This window comes from Choloepus didactylus, chromosome 18 (genome assembly GCF_015220235.1).
Source record: "Choloepus didactylus isolate mChoDid1 chromosome 18, mChoDid1.pri, whole genome shotgun sequence".
NCBI lineage: Eukaryota > Metazoa > Chordata > Mammalia > Pilosa > Megalonychidae > Choloepus > Choloepus didactylus.
This window is the reverse complement of record NC_051324.1, coordinates 40,923,979-40,942,083: the sequence shown is the minus strand read 5'-3', so window position 1 is coordinate 40,942,083 and position 18,105 is coordinate 40,923,979. Positions and strand designations below refer to the sequence as shown.

Below are 18,105 nucleotides of genomic sequence, written 5' to 3'. Positions count from 1 at the left end.
CCACAACAATAGGAAACTAATACACAGTGTTCGAGGTGGAGAGGAGAGGGTAATGGTTATGGTGCACCTAGAAGACATCAAAATAGGGAATTTATATGTGCTGTTTCAAACTATTGAGGCAAGTATTGTAATGTGTGTTTTAGGATTAAGAAGCTGGGGCTTAGAGTTCAAGTAGCTTGCCCAGAGACACACAAGTAACCCAGTTAGTAAGTGGACAAGCTGGAATTTCAAACCAGTTCTGCAGAGTCTGTGCAAAAGAATAGTGACCCTGGCCTGCATCCAAGCCCTAACTCTGCTGTTGTGTGACCTTGGACAGGGCACTTAAACTCTCCAGCCTTTAGTTTCGTTAATTGGAAAAAGAGTAGAACAAGGTTCATGAGATTTGTATGAAAAGCAAATTAGAAAATGGGTAACATTGTATACTACAAAATGCTTACTGTATATAAAGTCTTATCCAGCTTCCCCATAACTGAACATCGTATCAAATGAGTCATCTTGGATTTTGAGAGAGCTGGAGGTCTTCTTAGATCACAACTTGACTTTATCACTTAGCATCTGCATTAACCAGCTGCCACTATGAAAATCCCCATCCCTCTTTTGGGTGTCAGCTGCCTAGAAGACTGCATTCTGAATAATTTCAGAAGCTGAAAATTCCAGTATGGTAAATTCAGCTAAGGAAGTTAGGCAGTGGTTGGGGGTGGGGGGTGCTTTTAGACAGACTATTTACCATCGTAATGAAGATTTGTCTTTGGTAGCATTTTATACTCTAATAGGTAAAACAAGATTTGGTTAGCTAACAGTAATATCTGTTTGATGTAAATAATTATAACAATGTCTGGTATTTAAGTAAGTTTATATATAACTCCATCTAGTTAGTATATGTGCTGCTGAAGCGAGTACATCTATTTAGAAAATAAATTCTACTCAAAACTGAATTATAGTGATTCAATTAGTACCTACCACCCAGTGTATAAATTTGTGATCATTAGACACTTTGCCAGTTACTCAGATATGAGACTACTGGTGTATAGGGCCAATAGTACTAATAAATGTTGGTGCATAGTAGGTTATTTAAATAAATATAGTTTTTCCTAATAAAGATGAATTTCTATAAACATATTTCTGAATCATTTATGACAAGTCTACTGAAGTATCACATTCGAAGACTGTTTTATCTGATACTCAACAATGGATATTCTAGTCTACCACATTTGAGCATTTTTTTATTCAGTAGTTTTAACAATAGTAATGTATCAGGGGAATGTATAATGTGTTCATGCAGCAGACACTTACTGAGCTCCACTTTCTGTGAGCCTGACACTGGAACTATAAAGATGAGTAAGATACTTCCCAGCCCTCCAGAAACTAACAGCCAAGTGGACAAAGATAGACATATTAAGAATTCCTTGCCACATAACGTAAAAGGATAAGACTTCTGGGGAAGCAGAAAGAAGTTACCTCTGACACAGGCTTCATCCAAGTGCTTTTTATTCATTTACTCAGATAAATTTTTAATGAACTTTATGGCAAGTACTTTAAAAAAAAAGTATAAAAGCTTTAGAAATGTAATCTATGATCACTGAATGAATCAATCAACACATCTTTATTTCATCCTGGAAAGATGAAGAGCCCTTCAGATGGGCATTTATTCCATCCCAGAGCCTCCATACACTCTGTTATTGAAACCAACCCAGACAATGTATCCTCAGAGAGGAGTTTAACATAATGATTAAATTCTCAGATGTAAGATTTGGGTCCACAACCTGCCTCTAACACTTACTGGTTTTATGACCTGGAATAAGTATTTCACCTCTTGAGGTATCAGTTTCCTCACACATAAAATGAAGATGAGTATAGCTCTTTCTCTCCTTTAGAATACACTGGCGTTCTAAAAGACACTTAAGTCCATCTATTCCCAAGTCCAAGGTTGCACCATTAGAAGCAATCAGTAGGGCAAGTTCATCAGAGATCTATAGGGGTTGATGGCATGACTTCTGAGTCAACACCTACTTAACATTTACTTTTTCACCATAATAGTGTAATTATTATTGAAGTCTTTTACATTATAGCACTCCCAACACTCTTCACAGCTTTTGCACTTACCATACATAATGGAGTCAGTAATACCAATAAAACGCCTTAAGGCTTTACATGTAGTCTCAGAAGGAACCTGTCATTAGGCTTTGTGCTTTTAGGACATTTAATTCTTCTCTAGTATAACAGTATATATATATATATTTATTTTTAGTGTAGTCAATTCAACTTTGGTAGAAAAATAATACTAGAATCAATATAAAATTAATTGAAATTTTATGTTTTTAAATAATTTAGGATTTTTAAAGATTTCGAATTTGGTAATTTAATGTTTAGTCAGATATTTACTAAACCTTTTTTATTGGATAAATTAAGTGAAAGGTTGTATGACTTTATTATAATCTTACTATTTTAATAAGAACATCAAAAATTAAAGTAGCTTCTATATTTCATGTATTTCTACTCATAAGTGGGAATTTAATATGGAAACACTGGCAATGGTCTTGCCAACTTGTTTCTAATTAAATTTAGTTTCCATTAATCTTATACCTAGAGAGTCTTGATTATTGACATATTTAAAATAGCAAGAAAATATATATTATTGCCTGTTTTCTGTTTTTTAGAAAGATAGGCTCTTTGATTTATGAAAGTTGTACATGTATTTAGAAGGAAAATAATGGTCATGGCTTTATCTTAAAATACTCTCTTCTTGCTTGAGAGTGATTTAGAGTGACAACTGCTATAACAAATCACCCGATTTCAGTGGCTTAAAGCTCACACACCAGGCAATAGGTGACTTTCCTTTCGGTGGTAATGTGAGACCTGGGCTCCTTCTGTTGCACGGCTCTACTGTCCTCCAGGGTCTCCCGGCATTCGGTTGGTGGTTAGGGAGTAAGAGTAGAGAAGGCCCTGGCCATCGAGAGATAAACATCAGTTCTGGCACTGTCCATTGGCAGGAACTAGTCACTTGGGCATTTAAGGGGTTAAGAGGGCAGGAAAATGTAGTCTCTGGTTGGGCAGCTGCCTCCTGGAAACAAATCTACAGTGTGGAATGAGGAGCATAATTGTTTTGCTTTGGTCTACACTGCCAAAGGGTACATGAGAATGTACAAATACACAAACAATTATGTAGAATTCTATAGCTGATCAGTGTCTAAAAAGAAGATATCATTCTTATCCAGTATATAGGTTCTACTGTCAGTTGACCATGTTCTTGGAGTTAATGCTTTCTTACATTATGATAGATCAAAAACAGCATGAATTTAAGAGTTACCCAAAGATTAATCTGTTAACTACAGAATTGTTTCTTTCCTTGAAAAATTAATTGTGTCAATTACTAGGCCTGGGATGTTTCAGGCCTATGAAATAACCAATTGAGCAATCCAGGCTGGTGTGTATTCTTTAAATAAATATAATTACTATTTTCCATATTTTTTCCTCAGGAATTTTCTTTTCAGCATTCATCTTGTAAAAGTCTATGACACAGAAACTTTTTCCAGTATTATGCATAATTTATGTACTCTAGTTTTAGATCTTGTAATATAATCTGAAATACAAGACCTAAAGATTTTTTAATAATTGGATTTTTTACTTTCAAAATATATCCAATGTATATTTTCATAGAAAGTACTGCAAATGTATAATAAAAATGAAATTTGTCCTCAAGACTAAGAATTTGGATAGAATCCTGTTAATATTTGATCAGAGCCTTGCTAGATTTCTAAATACCAAATTATTACGAAATGCTCAACATCTGTAATGTTTACAAGTTTTTATAATGAGAAATATTCATTTTTATTTTAGGAGTACACATCCAAAATTATATAAGAGCACATTCCTTATGTATCAATGGGAACAAAATGCCTCTAATTTTCTCTCAAACCGATTTTGGAATACTCTGTAGTACTAATCTGTAGTCATTCTCATATCCAGTGTCTATGACAAGATTACATGCTACTTTATCATGGTTTGGTGACTTTTATTGATATGTTCATTCTTTATTCTTACCTACTAATTTGTTTTCAATTGAGATTATTTTTAAGTATAAATTACTTTATAATCATTACTACTTGCAGCTTATGGCCAATTGTAAACTTTTCCAGTGACTTAAAATTACTGGTGCCCTGAAACAGATTGAATTCACATTTACTCATTTGTCTTTGTTTTCTGGTTCATATGAATACTCTATACATAAGATTATATCCCCCAAAATGACATTAGAAGTCAATTACTTTGGCTTATTATTTTGTGGCTTTCTCTTAAACATGATAAAATAATACATGCAAGTCTTGCTAAATTCACAGTGGTATATAGTGTCATCTACAATGGATGATTAAGAAAAGAACCAAAATTTCATCATCACAGTTATAAGAATGAATTTCTACAAAACAAGTGCACTTTGTGTCTTTAAACCACTTTTCTCTTAACTGAGGCTGTCCTAAATTTTTATTTTGAAAGAAAGCATTTTGCCTGCTGGGAGGTAGGAAACATAAGGAGGGTAATTATAATGGGATTTAAAGAATTCACTGGCATTTCTCTGCCAATAAAATAAAGCCTGTTCTCTTAGCTTTTCTTTTTATAAGCTCCAAAATATGTCTTTTCAATTCACTATTATAAAAGAAAACATACAACACTGTCATCTTCCCAGATCAAATATTACTGTTCTACAGCAGCAGATCTGGCAATCATTCGGAGGCAAGTAATAGCTATTTAGATTTTAAAATATATCTGAACACTGTTAATTGTTCTCCAAATCAGGTCAGTTGCATTCTATCTGCAGGAATATTTGTCAGAGGTACTGCATGCTGAATTGCAGGATTTTCATGTTTCATAGTCAGTCTCGTTTATTTTCCAGGCCTCTAAATTTTTTATACTAAGTAGCAACATCCTACTCTATGAACCACGGGGCCTTTATTAATTAAATAGGGTCGACAAGGCTGATTTTTTCTCTTTTCAAATTACCAAGCCCACAAATCAGAGAGGAAACATTTCTAATATTAGAACATTGTCCAAACCAGTAAATATGGGATTAGCTCATCATACTGATTATGTCAAAGTTCTTTACCCACAATGCTCACTAGGACATAAAATGGATGATGTACACACATAACGGCCCCATTCCAGCATCACAGGAAGAATTCCAAGCTTTTCTTACATTATTCAGAAAGCGCTAATTATCAGTAAGCTTGCCATGAAACATATAGTGAACATTTACTCTTTGACGAGGACTTAACATGCATTACCTGAATTTTAGAAACACTGTCCCATTGGCTCTTGATGTTTTTATGCAGAGAACACTGTTGCGTAAGTTTTTTTTCTAGTAAGCGTCTGTGGTAATTGCATGTTTGATGTTTAGGATGTGTGTTTTTAAACATGTACAGAAAGGTACACTGTGAATATAAGGTTAATCAGTTAATTATTTTATGGTATTATCTTTGTATTTGGGTAAGACCAAGAGTTGGTTTTTGTTTAAAAAACGCTTAATAGAAGTTAGCGGAACATGATACTGTTAACGATTGTACACTTTGGATGATTGTATGGTATGTGAATATATCTCAATAAAATTGCATTTAAAAAGTTAGTGGAAAGGATAACTTTCTGATGGAATTTTCTAGTAGTCATTGTTCAAAGTCTATGACTACATCATTTTCTTAGACATTTGATTATTTTAAATTGTAAATTTAATGTTATCCCCGTATATGGGTCACTATAATATCTTAAGCATGAGAATATTATTTTTAAGAAGTCAAATAGGAAAGCATGCACCTGAACTTACCCATCAGGTAAGTATTCCTGTTTTTTATCCTTCCCAACCTCCCCAATTAAGGACCATTTATAGGAAGGGAAGAGTAAAATAATTTAAATTGCAGTCTCTTCTTTGGAATAAGATATTTAAATGTGCTAATAAAAAGGAAGGTATATATACCAAAATTTTAAAATAAGCAGACCAGCCTCAAACTTCTTCCTCTTCCTTTAGTTTTAAATATTTACTCTGTACAGGACAGTGTGTCCTCATTTCACCTTGCAGTGGCATTCAGCCCTCTTATGTTACACTCATTAGTATTTCTTTAAAGCTTTCAATTTAGGCAGCTTTCCAGCTTTATAAAGGCCTTGAAATGAAGTTAACCTGTGCTGAATCAAATGCTTTAGTAAGTTTAGTCTCCGTAATAAGAAATTCTATTAAAGTGTTTTGAAGAGATAATAGTAATGAGGATTACCGTCAAGATAATAATGATTCTTTGAACCATTAACCATACTCTGAAGTTTTGAAACCATGAAAAAGACTGGGCCTTGCCACCTCCATCCTGATTCTTTAACAACTTGAACTGTTTTACCCCATTGTGAAACTATCAGTAATCTTCCATGGCAAGATGCATTTTAATATTTAAACAGAGAAGTGGCACATATTTTTATAGGGGATATTACGAAAATTTAGAGAACAGGATTGAAAACAAACCAAATCCAGTAATGACAGTGGAACAGACTGACTGTTTGTTCTAGGTCTACCTTTTTCAGTTATTCTTATCGATTGCTAATAGAGTACATTTTTGCAATATTTCCCACATTGCACCCTATGGAACAATAGCCTCTTATTTATGTATTTGTATATATGTACATATGTACATATATACACATATATAAAGAAATATATATATACTTATTAGAGAAATTGTAAGTTTGCAGAAAAATCATGAATACAGAATTCCCATGCTTCACTCCCCCACCCCCATTATTAACACCTTGCATTAGTGTGGTACCTTTGTTACAACTGATGAAATAATATAATTTTAATATTAATTATAGTCTATAGTTTATATTAGGGTTCACTGTGTGGTACAGGCCTATGTGGGTTTTTTTTCCACTTTTATTCTAGTAACATATATACAACCTAAAATTTCCCCCTTTAACCACATTCAAATATATAATTCAGGACTGTTAATTACTTTCACAGTGTTGTGATAGCAACACCACCATCCATTACCAAAACTTTTTCCCTCACCCCAAACAGAAACTTCCTACCAACTAAGCATTAACTCCCCATTTCCACCCCTACCCGGCCCCTGCTAACCTGAATTCTCATTTCTGACTGTATGAATTTGCTTATTCTAATTGTTTCAAATCAGTGAGATCATACAATATTTGTCCTCTTGTATTGGGCTTATTTCACTCAACATGATGTCTTCAAGGTGTCTCATGTATCAGAACTTCATTCCTTTTTACATCATATGTATATACCACATTTTGTAGGGAAGTAGCCTCTTAACGTGCCTGGGGGTTAGAGGTGGGACACATGAAAAGTGTTTCTCTGAGCTATACTGCATGCTCTTGGGGAGTCACAGAGCACATTAGATAGTAAAGGTTTGAAAAATCCTACTGTAAAGCTTACTTAACTATGTTTATCCTAGTAGATCTCAAACTTATTTGACGATAAAATTCTGTTCTTCATATAACATTAAAATCTCTTAGAACACACCTGGAAAATGCTATTCTGTAATCTAAGAGAAATTTCAGATCTACAGTTCTATTTGATCTTTGTAAGTGCTGGCCATCAAATGGACTTGATCTAAAACATGATGCTGTTGCTGAAGGAGAGTTTGAGGGGGATGGGGACTAGAGAAACTGGTCTAGCACAAATTAGGGCAGGGTGGTGAACAGAACCAGAAAGACCATCCAGGGAGAAGAATCAAAATCTTTATCCTACTTCTAGAAGCTGTCTTCTAGAGTAAAGATGACCTTGACTGGATAGTAGGCAAAGCAACCAGACAAAACCAAGGAGGGGGAACCTGTGTGGAAACCAACTCCTATGGACTGAACAGACCAAGAGGTTGAAGTGCAACCTAGGGCTTATTCCTAGGCAAATCACATCTCGTGTGGTTGTCAAGAGGAAGCCTCCAAGCTCAGGTGCACCACGAAAGTCCAGAGCTTGGTGCATAAATTAATTTTGAAAGTTCATGGTATATGCATTCATTCTGCCTGCTGTGATTGGTTCAGGACTAGTCCTACAAGTGAGCACTATCAGCAAATTCAGCTAAAAGGAGCTAGAAAAGAAAGAAATAGAGGGCATTACACAGAGCTGACCACCCAGTAGACATTGTTACTATCCATTTGATAGTAGTAAAGCTGAGACTCAGGGGATTTCTCTATATATATATCCATCTACCCACTAATCCATTCATTGATGTACACAATAATTGTATTCTGCATGATTCCAAGAAGTTTTCAAAAAGGTGAAGTTACTTCCTGTCTTAGTTTCCTAGGGCTGCCATAACAAAGTACCAAAACTGGCTTAAAACCACAGAAATTTATTGTCTCAGTTCTGGAGGCTGAAAGTCCCAAACCAAGATGTCAGCAGGGCCCTGCTCCCTCTAAAACCTGGAGGGAAGACTCCTTCCTCGCCACTTGGAGCTTCTGGTGCTCACTGGCAATCCTAGGTGTTCCTTGGCTTGAATCGCATCTCTCCAGTCTCTGCCTCCATCCTCACAAGGCCTCCTCCCCCTGTCTGTCTCTCTTCCCTTTCTTACAAGGACACCAGTCTTATTGGATTAAGGGTCCACCCTACTCCAACATGACTTCATTTTAACTTGACTAATTCCATCTGTAATGACCCTAGTTCCTAATAAGGTCACATTCACAGGACTGGGGCTTAAGACTTGAACATGTGTTTTTGGGGGACACAACCAAACCCATAACTTCTCCATGCTCATGAAGGTAATATGGGATAGAGAACCAAACTGTTTCTTCTATCCCATGGCTTCTTCCTATCTACCAAGAGTAACAGTGTTTTTAAGAATGAAAAACTCTTGGTGCATCTTAGGGCCTCTCCCCTTTTTTTCCCCAAATAGCATCTTACACAGAGCACTAGTACGTAAAAGCCCAACTGTCCTGACTGAAGCAATAATGAAAAGCTTACATTAATGTATCCATATTAAAGAGCCACGGTTCAACCCAACAAGCACTCACAGAGGTCCACTGTATAAGAGACTAGACGCAAGAACTATGACCCACAGACTCTGGCCTCATGGAAATGAGGTCCTGTGAGGTCAGCTGCCTCTAGTGAGCTCAACAAGATCTCAAAAGGATACCTATGGCTTCTTTGGCTGCAGCAATGAAAAGTATCTTTTCCAAAAACAGTTTACTTCTATGATTGCCTATTTTAAAAACATTTCACCTCCCACCACCATATAAAAATAATGTATTCTCCACTGAAAATCAAAAGGCTCCAGGTCACAGATTATCACCTTCACTATACCATAATTTGATGCTTGTTTTTAAATACAGAGACAAAACAGAGCATTAGATATGGAGTCATGAGACATGAATTCTTGTACTGCCTAATCACTAAGCAGTTGTAATTTAATTTTGAGCCTTTGAAATTGGTTTTTAGCCTCAAGTCCTTCCTATATAGAAAGAGGATAATACCTGCCCTGCACATCCCCTGGGGTCTTTATGAATTTTTCATAAACGAGATTGCTGTTGAATAATAATTTGATTAACATCAATGTTGTTCTGTTTTTCATATTTATGTCAAACCTGACACCTAACAATTTTGATTATTGTAAGCTTGAATTTGTATCACTGAGTATATCAATTGTTCTTGGTAGTGGTATACCCTGCTTTCTAATTTCAAAACAGAAAAAAATATTTTGTAAGAAACCCTTACATACACAGTAACTAAAGCAGCATATTATCCTGGACAAATATAATTAAACTGTTATTTTCACTCAAAATCTTTCGCATACTTGAGTCAAACCTTCTATAATCTCCAGTCCCTGGGGGACAGTTCCAAACACCTTATAAATAAATGAAAAGGACTTCCAAGGTCTACTCCTTGCCAATCTCTACGACTTTTCTTCCCAGTATCCCCCCAACTGCAACCTACTCTTCAGACATTTGAAAATATTCACCACATCCTAAAATATCCAAATATATTTTGAAAGTTTTCCTTAACTCTGCTTGTGTTCTTCCTTCTTTATCCTACTGTAGTTCTTATGCTTCAAGGCTCTAATTCCTATCTTCCCCCTTTTCTTCTCAGGCAAAACTAAATTCCCAAGCCTCTGTCTTTCCAGCACCACAATGCACAATACCTATTTTAGCCTACATAAGATTATATTTTAATTGTGTATGCATTGGCCTTTTTCCTCAAGGAAAAAGGACTATATCTAATTTATTTTAAGAAATTTACAGTGGCTGGTGCATGGTAGAAGCTCAAAAAAAATGCTTGTTAGATTAGCATTGAATGACCAACTATAATTCTAGTCGTTTGTTCTGAGAACGTTAGCCACCATAAAGTTAGAGATAAGAAACATAATTCTTACCCTCAAGGAACTTAGCAGTAGCATGAAGACCTACAAACAAACAAGCGTTTATAACGTAGTATAACAAGACTTAAGAGCCTGGGCACAGACTGGAAGGATCTTCAGGGGAATTTTTAGAAGAATTAGCATGAGTAAACTAGGTAAAAACAAGATGGGAGAGAGGGCTATGGCAGAGGAGAAAGTATTGTTGCAGCTATACAGTACATATTTGGTCTAGAAGGTATTGGTTAGCATTTGAATGTTTAGCAGATAGGTGTGATTTGTCATTTAGGAAAAAATCCTTTGGCTAGAGTGGAGAATGAGTTGGAAAAGAGCTAGAACAGAGGAAGGGGGGGAACAAGTGATTTCAGTAATCCCAGTTAGAGCATTGGAAAAGGAGAGTAAGGAACAGATTCCAGAGATATTACTGCAAACAATCACAGAATTTGCTGACTGTCTGGATGGTAGGTAAGGAAAAATGAGTCAAAGATAAGGCATTTTCCTGAATTCCTTTTTACCAAAGAATAAAGAAAGAAATGGTTTTCATTGAACCTTAACACATGTCTAAGGACTTTAAAAACTTTATTGGATCCAGTTCCAGCTGCTTCCTATCAGAAGGGACTACAGTAGGGTAGAAGCAGTGTCACTAGGACCAGAATTTGCATGATGGGTAGATGGAGAACCTGACAGATTCTAATTGCCTTTCTTATTTTTCTCAAGTCACGTAACACAGACTACATCCTGGATCCATCCTGTGATGAGTGCACTGAACCTGTCTTGCTCAGAGGAGAATGAAGATTTCTCCAGAGAACTTCCTGATCAGAAGAGTTGATGATTTTTCTGTAGGAAAATGAGCTATGTGGTCTTCTGACATCTCAGTCTACAAGGATGACTTGAACAGATACAAACAGCCACCCAACTCTGAGATGCAACTGCCCAAAATAGGAATAAAGCACCACTGCTTGTCAAAGTTGTAAAATAGAGGCTCTAGATTTAAGCTCTGTTTGTAAAGCTTTCCAATGTAATTGTATACATTCACAACATCAGTTGGCACTGTAATAGTTCTTTAAGAACAATCTTATCATTTTTAAAATTCATACATAATTGGATTTTATTACCTGTGTGATTTTTCATATATAAATTAATCTTTATAATTTTATATGTAGTTTATAAGGTACCAGGTGTATGATGGTTTTTATAATTGTCTTCTATTGAAAAATTATGTGAAAATAGTGAAACTTCATTTTATTTGACAATTCTCTAACCTTTTATAATTATATCTTAGGAAAGTGATCTCAGCAAGCTTTGGGGAGTTTCTTAAAGATTATATTTAGACAACTATTTCACAGGCTGCTGAATTCAGGTTAACTCTAATTTCCAATTTACAGAATGACTTTTCAGACCCTGTATTCTTTTAAGTCATACAACACCCCTGTGAGGCAGAGCCATTGGGTATTTTTCTTCCTTTTTTTTTTTTTTTGGTCAGGGAGGTAGTGGTGGAAAGCAATGAAGCACCCTGTCCCGGGGCTGGGACTCACTCCTTGATCTTCTGATTCTAAGTCCAGCCCCCTTCCCACCACACCCTGTTGTCTCTCTGAGGGAGGTCACAGCCCAACTTGCAGGCACCAGGCACTGTGGTTCTGTTGACACAGCTGTGCACTCCAGTGGCCACAGAGCTGCAAACATGCCCCCTCCGTAACTCCACTATTCTTCCCCTATAGGCCCTCTCCCCTTCTTTATTCCACCCTCTTCACCCCCAAACACACCCCAGGTAAGGGTACAGCTTTGTGATCTTATTTCTACAGGCTTTTTTCAGCGGCTCACAGTTTTCTAAAGTAAAGGGACTGGCTCACATCACTGATTTTCTCTGCTTAGGTGGCCCTTGCCAGAGAGTGTACCTGAGGGGAGCTGATCTGGACATTCCGCTGGTATCAGTAGAGACCTCCCTGAACTCCCCTGCTGCGAGTTCAAGCCTGATCGGATTATTGCTTATATCACCCTCCAAACTGACTCTACTTTTGATTGTACTTTACTTTGTTATTATAGTTAGATAATAAACTTAATGGGGAATGTGAGAAAGAATTATTAATTCATCAGAATACTCTGTTCCCAAGCCATGCCTGATAACACAGAGAAGTTGCTGATTGTCATCCTGACTTCTCCCTCCCCCCCTGCCGTCCCCTCTCTTTCTGAATTACAGGCATGAAAAAGGAACGCAGAACCTTGAGGTTCCAGGAGGAACCATGAGGATCACCTGATTCAGTGATTTTCAGAAGTTTTTTTGTGGGGGAAAAAATTCATTTTCAATTAATTACTTTCCAGAATCCCAATATATAACAGATTTTTAAAAATTATTGCTGCTTTGCTTGAAACAAGATGGAGGCCTAGGGCCCAAGGAAAGCAGCCCCCAGCACTGCTGTGCAAACCTAGAGCTCCAGAGACCATTGTATAAGAACCATCAATTTTATAAATGGGTAAACTGAGACCCTAAGAGGGAAACGGCCGCAAGTACACACAGAGAGTTCGTGGCCAGGTCAAGATTAGACCTGGATTCTATAGTACCCAGTCCATTGAATTGCATATGAAAGATAATACAGACATATATAGTGAATGTACAGACATATATATTGAATATATGTACGCATTGTGCTCATCCATACATATTTATTAACATTCCTGAATATATTTATGATTTATAATTCATATCTTGCATAATAATATAAAGTCAAATCCAGACTGTGGTAGTCATTAGCCCAGAGAAAAGTTTCAGAATGGCTGGAGATGTCTCTTTTCCTGACAGCTATTTGAATATTAAGAGGCTTCAGGGAGACAAGTTTTGAGAGACGCCCCTGAGGGAAATATTTCCTTAAGTCCGCCAGAGGTGAGTGTGATTCTCAAACACCTGAAGTTACTTTTATGAGTTAGTATCTAGAATTGTGAAAGTACAGCCTTTTTGCTGTTGCCAAATTAATGGTATGAAATTTCCCTCCCCCTGTTTGGAGTGTTTTTCTCATTTGCTTCACAGTGAGAAAAATAGAGGAGATGCTAGAATCACTTGAAATCAAGGTCCTTGGGTACACATTTCACTGACAGATGCCTCATACTTTAGTTTTGCTGTTTTGTGCCATTTTCTTCCCTTCTTCTGTCAAATAACTCATGGAAAAAGCACATAAAAAATTATGACTTCATTTACTGAGCATTGTGTGCCATACCTTGTGATGGGCAGTAGGAAGTATAATTATCTCCATTTCATAAAAAAGAACTTAAGGATCACATAGCACCAAAGTCTAAAAGCTGGGGTTCAAAGTCAGGTCTCTGATTCCAGAGACTGCTCCAAACCACTGTGCAGTGCTGCTTAGATATGTTTGACCCCAGGGACAGAGCTGGGATCTATAGGACAATATGATAGAGAGGCACATTCCAGTTCAGTGCAGTAAGGAACTTTGTGGTCTTTAGAGCTCATCAGAAAATAATGCCCCATCACAACATGGAAGCACTGTCCCACGAGGTGGTTGGTAATCTGGATGCCTTACTAGGTGGATGTTGCTTAGGAGGTTTGAGGTCTGAAGTGTTCAGACCGTTTGAGCACTCTCTGAGATTCTTTCCTCTATGCTTCTTTGATTTTCTAAACCAGCAGGTAAATGCACTACAAGATGCTCAAGGAAACACTGTGGGGACTCATGAAGAATCCTTTTCCAATTAGAATAGGACCCTTCCAATTGTTTTTTTGGTGAGTCAACTTTTATATTGCCAGTCCTGCCTTAAGATAAATCAACCCTATCAATGTGAACATCTTAAACTCTTCTCCATCGACCCACTAACTCGGATTTTAGAGTTAGAAAATCCGAGTGTTCTTTTGCACCTCTGTCTTACTTTGCCAAAGAACCATGGCTACAGAATTCTTATTCATTCTCAGAAAATACTTACTGAACACCAACGATGTGCCAGGCACTGTGCTAACCATTTCCTCAGTGTTACTTATAGTTGATTAAGCAGAAAACAAAAATAAAAAGTTTCTCACATGGCCAGAATTAAACAGTTTGTTTTTTTTAATTTTTGAATTTTAAAAAGAAATTTTCACTTAAAAAAATCAAATAGTGCAGAATTGAATAAAGTAAAAAAAAGAACCTCTCTTACTTTCCAGAGGTTACTATCATTAATACTTTGGTGAAACTTTGGTGAATGTTTATCCAAAGGAGATGATATTACTCAGCAGCTGCTTTTTTTTTTTTAATCATCATTTTATTGAGATATATTCACATACCACGCAGTCATACAAAACAAATCGTACATTCGATTGTTCACAGTACCATTACATAGTTGTACATTCATCACCTAAATCAATCCCTGACACCTTCATTAGCACACACACAAAAATAACAAGAATAATAATTAAAGTAGCAGCTGCTTTTGACTTAACAATATATTGTAATCTTCTTTTCCTGTCAATACATGGGTTAATGTTATTTTTCAAATGTCCTCATAAAATATTATTACCCAGATAACGCATGGGATTGCTGAGCGTTTAGGCTGTTTCAGTTTTTTGTCATTACAATGTCACAGTAAACATTCTTACATTTATTAAATCATTTTCCTAATTTCTGTACACTCTTGTGCCAATATATCTCTAATGTGAAACATTCATAAAAGTAAATTGCTAGGTCAAAGTTATATTCATTTTAATTTTGATAGACATTTATAAATTCTCCATAAATGTAGAACCAATCTATACTACCACTCATAGTCTGAGAGCTTTTTTGCTCTATATTATAGAGCTTATTTTAAAATCCAAAGATTGTCAGTAGCTTTCCTGATTAAGTTTTTTAGCCTAGAAAAATGACCTTATCATCATTGTCCAGGAACCTGAATTTTTTAATCATCAGGTTTTAAATTCCTATTAGCAGCGGAGCCTGACTCAGTCTACATAGGAGAGTCTAACAATGACTGATTTCTTTTATCTTTTTAGTTGAAAATATTCACTTTTTCTACTTTATAGAAAATGGTTGTGAAGACCAACTTTGAAATGAGCTAGCTTAGTGTCCTTATAAAATGCAAAGCTCTGTACATACCCACAAGTTCTTTGGACTTCAGTTTCCCCATTCTGAGTAATAAGGATAATCACCTGCCTCTTCACAAACCAATTGAACTCAGCAAACATTTCCTGAGCACCTACTAAATGCCAGCTAAGTGCAAAGTTTTGGAATTACCACACAGAATACTACAAATTCCCAAATCAAGAAGCGCATTGTCTAATACAGTCAATTAGCAAAATCTTTTCCTTTCCTTTATTCTTTTAACAAACCTTTCATTTTGCATTATAGGGATTATACAGATTTGTTTATTATAAACCCCTGCAGAGAGGTCTCTTAAATTTAAATAATTCCCAAATAGTGTTAACACCCGGCTTCTCCAATAATAAATGTAATACCAGCTGTCAAAATACAGGGTCAAATGATACTTTCCTAAAATATTTGCAAGATTAGAAAATATTATCCTTTTCCTAAGGGGAGATGGGACATTTTTATTTTCTCTGCTAAATAAACTGCAACTTTTTTAAGGTCAATAAACTTGACATTTTTACAATACACAGAACAGAAGAACTGAACAAACATTAAAACAACTTACATGTTATACTGCATATAACTTTTGAGAAGATGAAAACAACTTTAAACAGAATTTTCCTGTGGAGTTTAACTTTAGAAATGAAATACCCAGGATCTTTCAACCACAACTATCTATATGTAATATTGTGCTTGTGTGATGATTTTATAAATATTAAATGCAATTCTGTATTTGCTTTCTTCATATGACTTTTTACATTTAAACCAATACTGCATTTGTTAAATTTTTTTTAACTTAGATTTTTATTGTCTCATTGGGGTGGGAGTGATCTGAGGGAAAGGGCAATCAGATCAATAGTTCCCTCCCTCCATCCCCATCCCATTTCCAAATTATTCTCTATTATTTCACCCTGTGTATTCCTTTTACATTATTTAACAATTTGTTATAATCTTGCTTATTTCTGTATCTTCTTCAATAATAGGAGTAATAATGCGAGTAAGCTCCATGAGGGCAAGGACATAGTCTGTCTTTCTCACCACTGTATTCTCAGGGTCTACCACAGTGTCTTGTCAATACAGTAGACGTTTGAAGGGAATGTTTAATATGTTGCCTATAATGAAGATTTAGTTCCCAGTCATGCTCTCATGCTCTTGTATTTATTTATTCACTTAACCCCACTTACTGAGTACTACTAGGTGCCAGACATTTTGCCTGCGTTCTAGGGATACAGTTCAAAACAGAATACTTCTGGCTCCATGGAATTTGTATTCTATATCAAAGACATAAATAATATCTTGAAATTAATCAGTGCTATGCTTTTATTACTCTTCTCCCCCTTCTCTATCCCATTTTTTAATTACTAGGCTATTCAATGTTCATAGCCTCAAAAAAGGTGTGATTTCAAAAAGCAAGCCTGTTCTTGGCTTCTGAATTTCAAAAATCGAGCTCCTTAGGGTACTGGAAAGGATTCATGAATTAGATCAAAGATTTGAGAGGACATATGAAAAGGAAGAGCAAGGCTTTGCCACTTCATGTCTAGAAAATAATTCTTCAGGCTGTGGGGAGGGAAAACTGAACAAAGATGCTGGTGGGGATCAGAGAAAAGGGCCTGGGCCTCACTTCCTGGGAGCAACAAAACCCCAATTACATATGCTGGTTTTGAGCACAGAAGAGACCCATTCCTCATTGTCCCCTAGGATGGAAACGATTGCATGGTGTATGTAGACAGATCGGCCCTTGGACAACTTCACTGAGCTACCACCAGCCCAGTATGGTCCATGTTGGAAGACCAGGTTGATTTCTGTGAACCTAATTGGCTCAAAGGAGTAGCAGGGAGACCTGAGTGAGGATCATTTCCACTACAATCCACACGATCTCTCAATGGAACCCAGTTTGGACAATGGCTACAGACCACACAATCCCAGAATGCCTTGGCCCTATATAAGCCACCCAAAGTTTAGCAGTGACCCCAAAGAAAGGAGGGAACTGCAAGTTGACAGATAATGTTGGTCGGGAACACTTATTCCCTGCCCCTAATGTTTTCCTTCTCTTTAGAGGTAGGCAGCTGCATTAGAGTAACACTTTGAGCCTTTCTCTCCCTCTTCACCAGGAAAAGAGCAACTAACCTGATTGGCAAGTTTAGGATAAAGAACAAGGCATGTACTATTTCTGAAACATTTCTTAAGTATGTTTTCTTTTATCTTGTATCCATGCAACATTTCCCTGTGTTTTCTTTCCAGGTTTTTCTCCTTTCTTACCTAGATGATTGCAACCTGGGTAAAATACCTTCCTCTGTGCCTCACCTGTGCCCCCTCAATCTGCCCACCACAGTTCTGTCAGAAGGATCTGATTCTACTGCCCTCTTGCTACTCTTTGGTAGTTCACTAGCATCTTCCACTATCTAACTCCTGACTATCTCTCCAGCCTCATTTCTCATCCCGAAAGTCACTCAAATATACTGTCCCTCTGCTGGGGTGCTTCTCCTGCCTCATTCCTTCATCAGATTCCTTCTCCTCCACCAGGGCTCCACACTGGCTTCCCCTCCTCTGTGAAGATTTCCTTGACATGCCCCCCTTCCCCATGACCAGCATTAGTACTCTATCATGCCACCCCTGCATGTTTACACACACACACACACACACACACACACACATTCAACCCCTCTTCCCAGTCGGGAGTGATAGAGCAAGAACTTCAGCCCCAAGAGGTGTTGCTG

At 36.7% G+C, this 18,105-nt stretch overlaps 1 protein-coding gene across 1 annotated transcript in view; it reads left to right on the top strand.

Moving 5' to 3' along the window:
- STXBP4 (syntaxin binding protein 4) overlaps window positions 1-16,666 on the top strand; it is a 186,704-nt gene extending 170,038 nt beyond the window's left edge. The window contains exon 16 of the mRNA XM_037810123.1: window positions 11,049-16,666. Coding sequence (XP_037666051.1) covers window positions 11,049-11,160 — 112 coding nt within the window. The 3' untranslated portion in view covers window positions 11,161-16,666. The remainder of the gene's footprint in view (window positions 1-11,048) is intronic.
- Window positions 16,667-18,105: the final 1,439 nt, after the last annotated feature.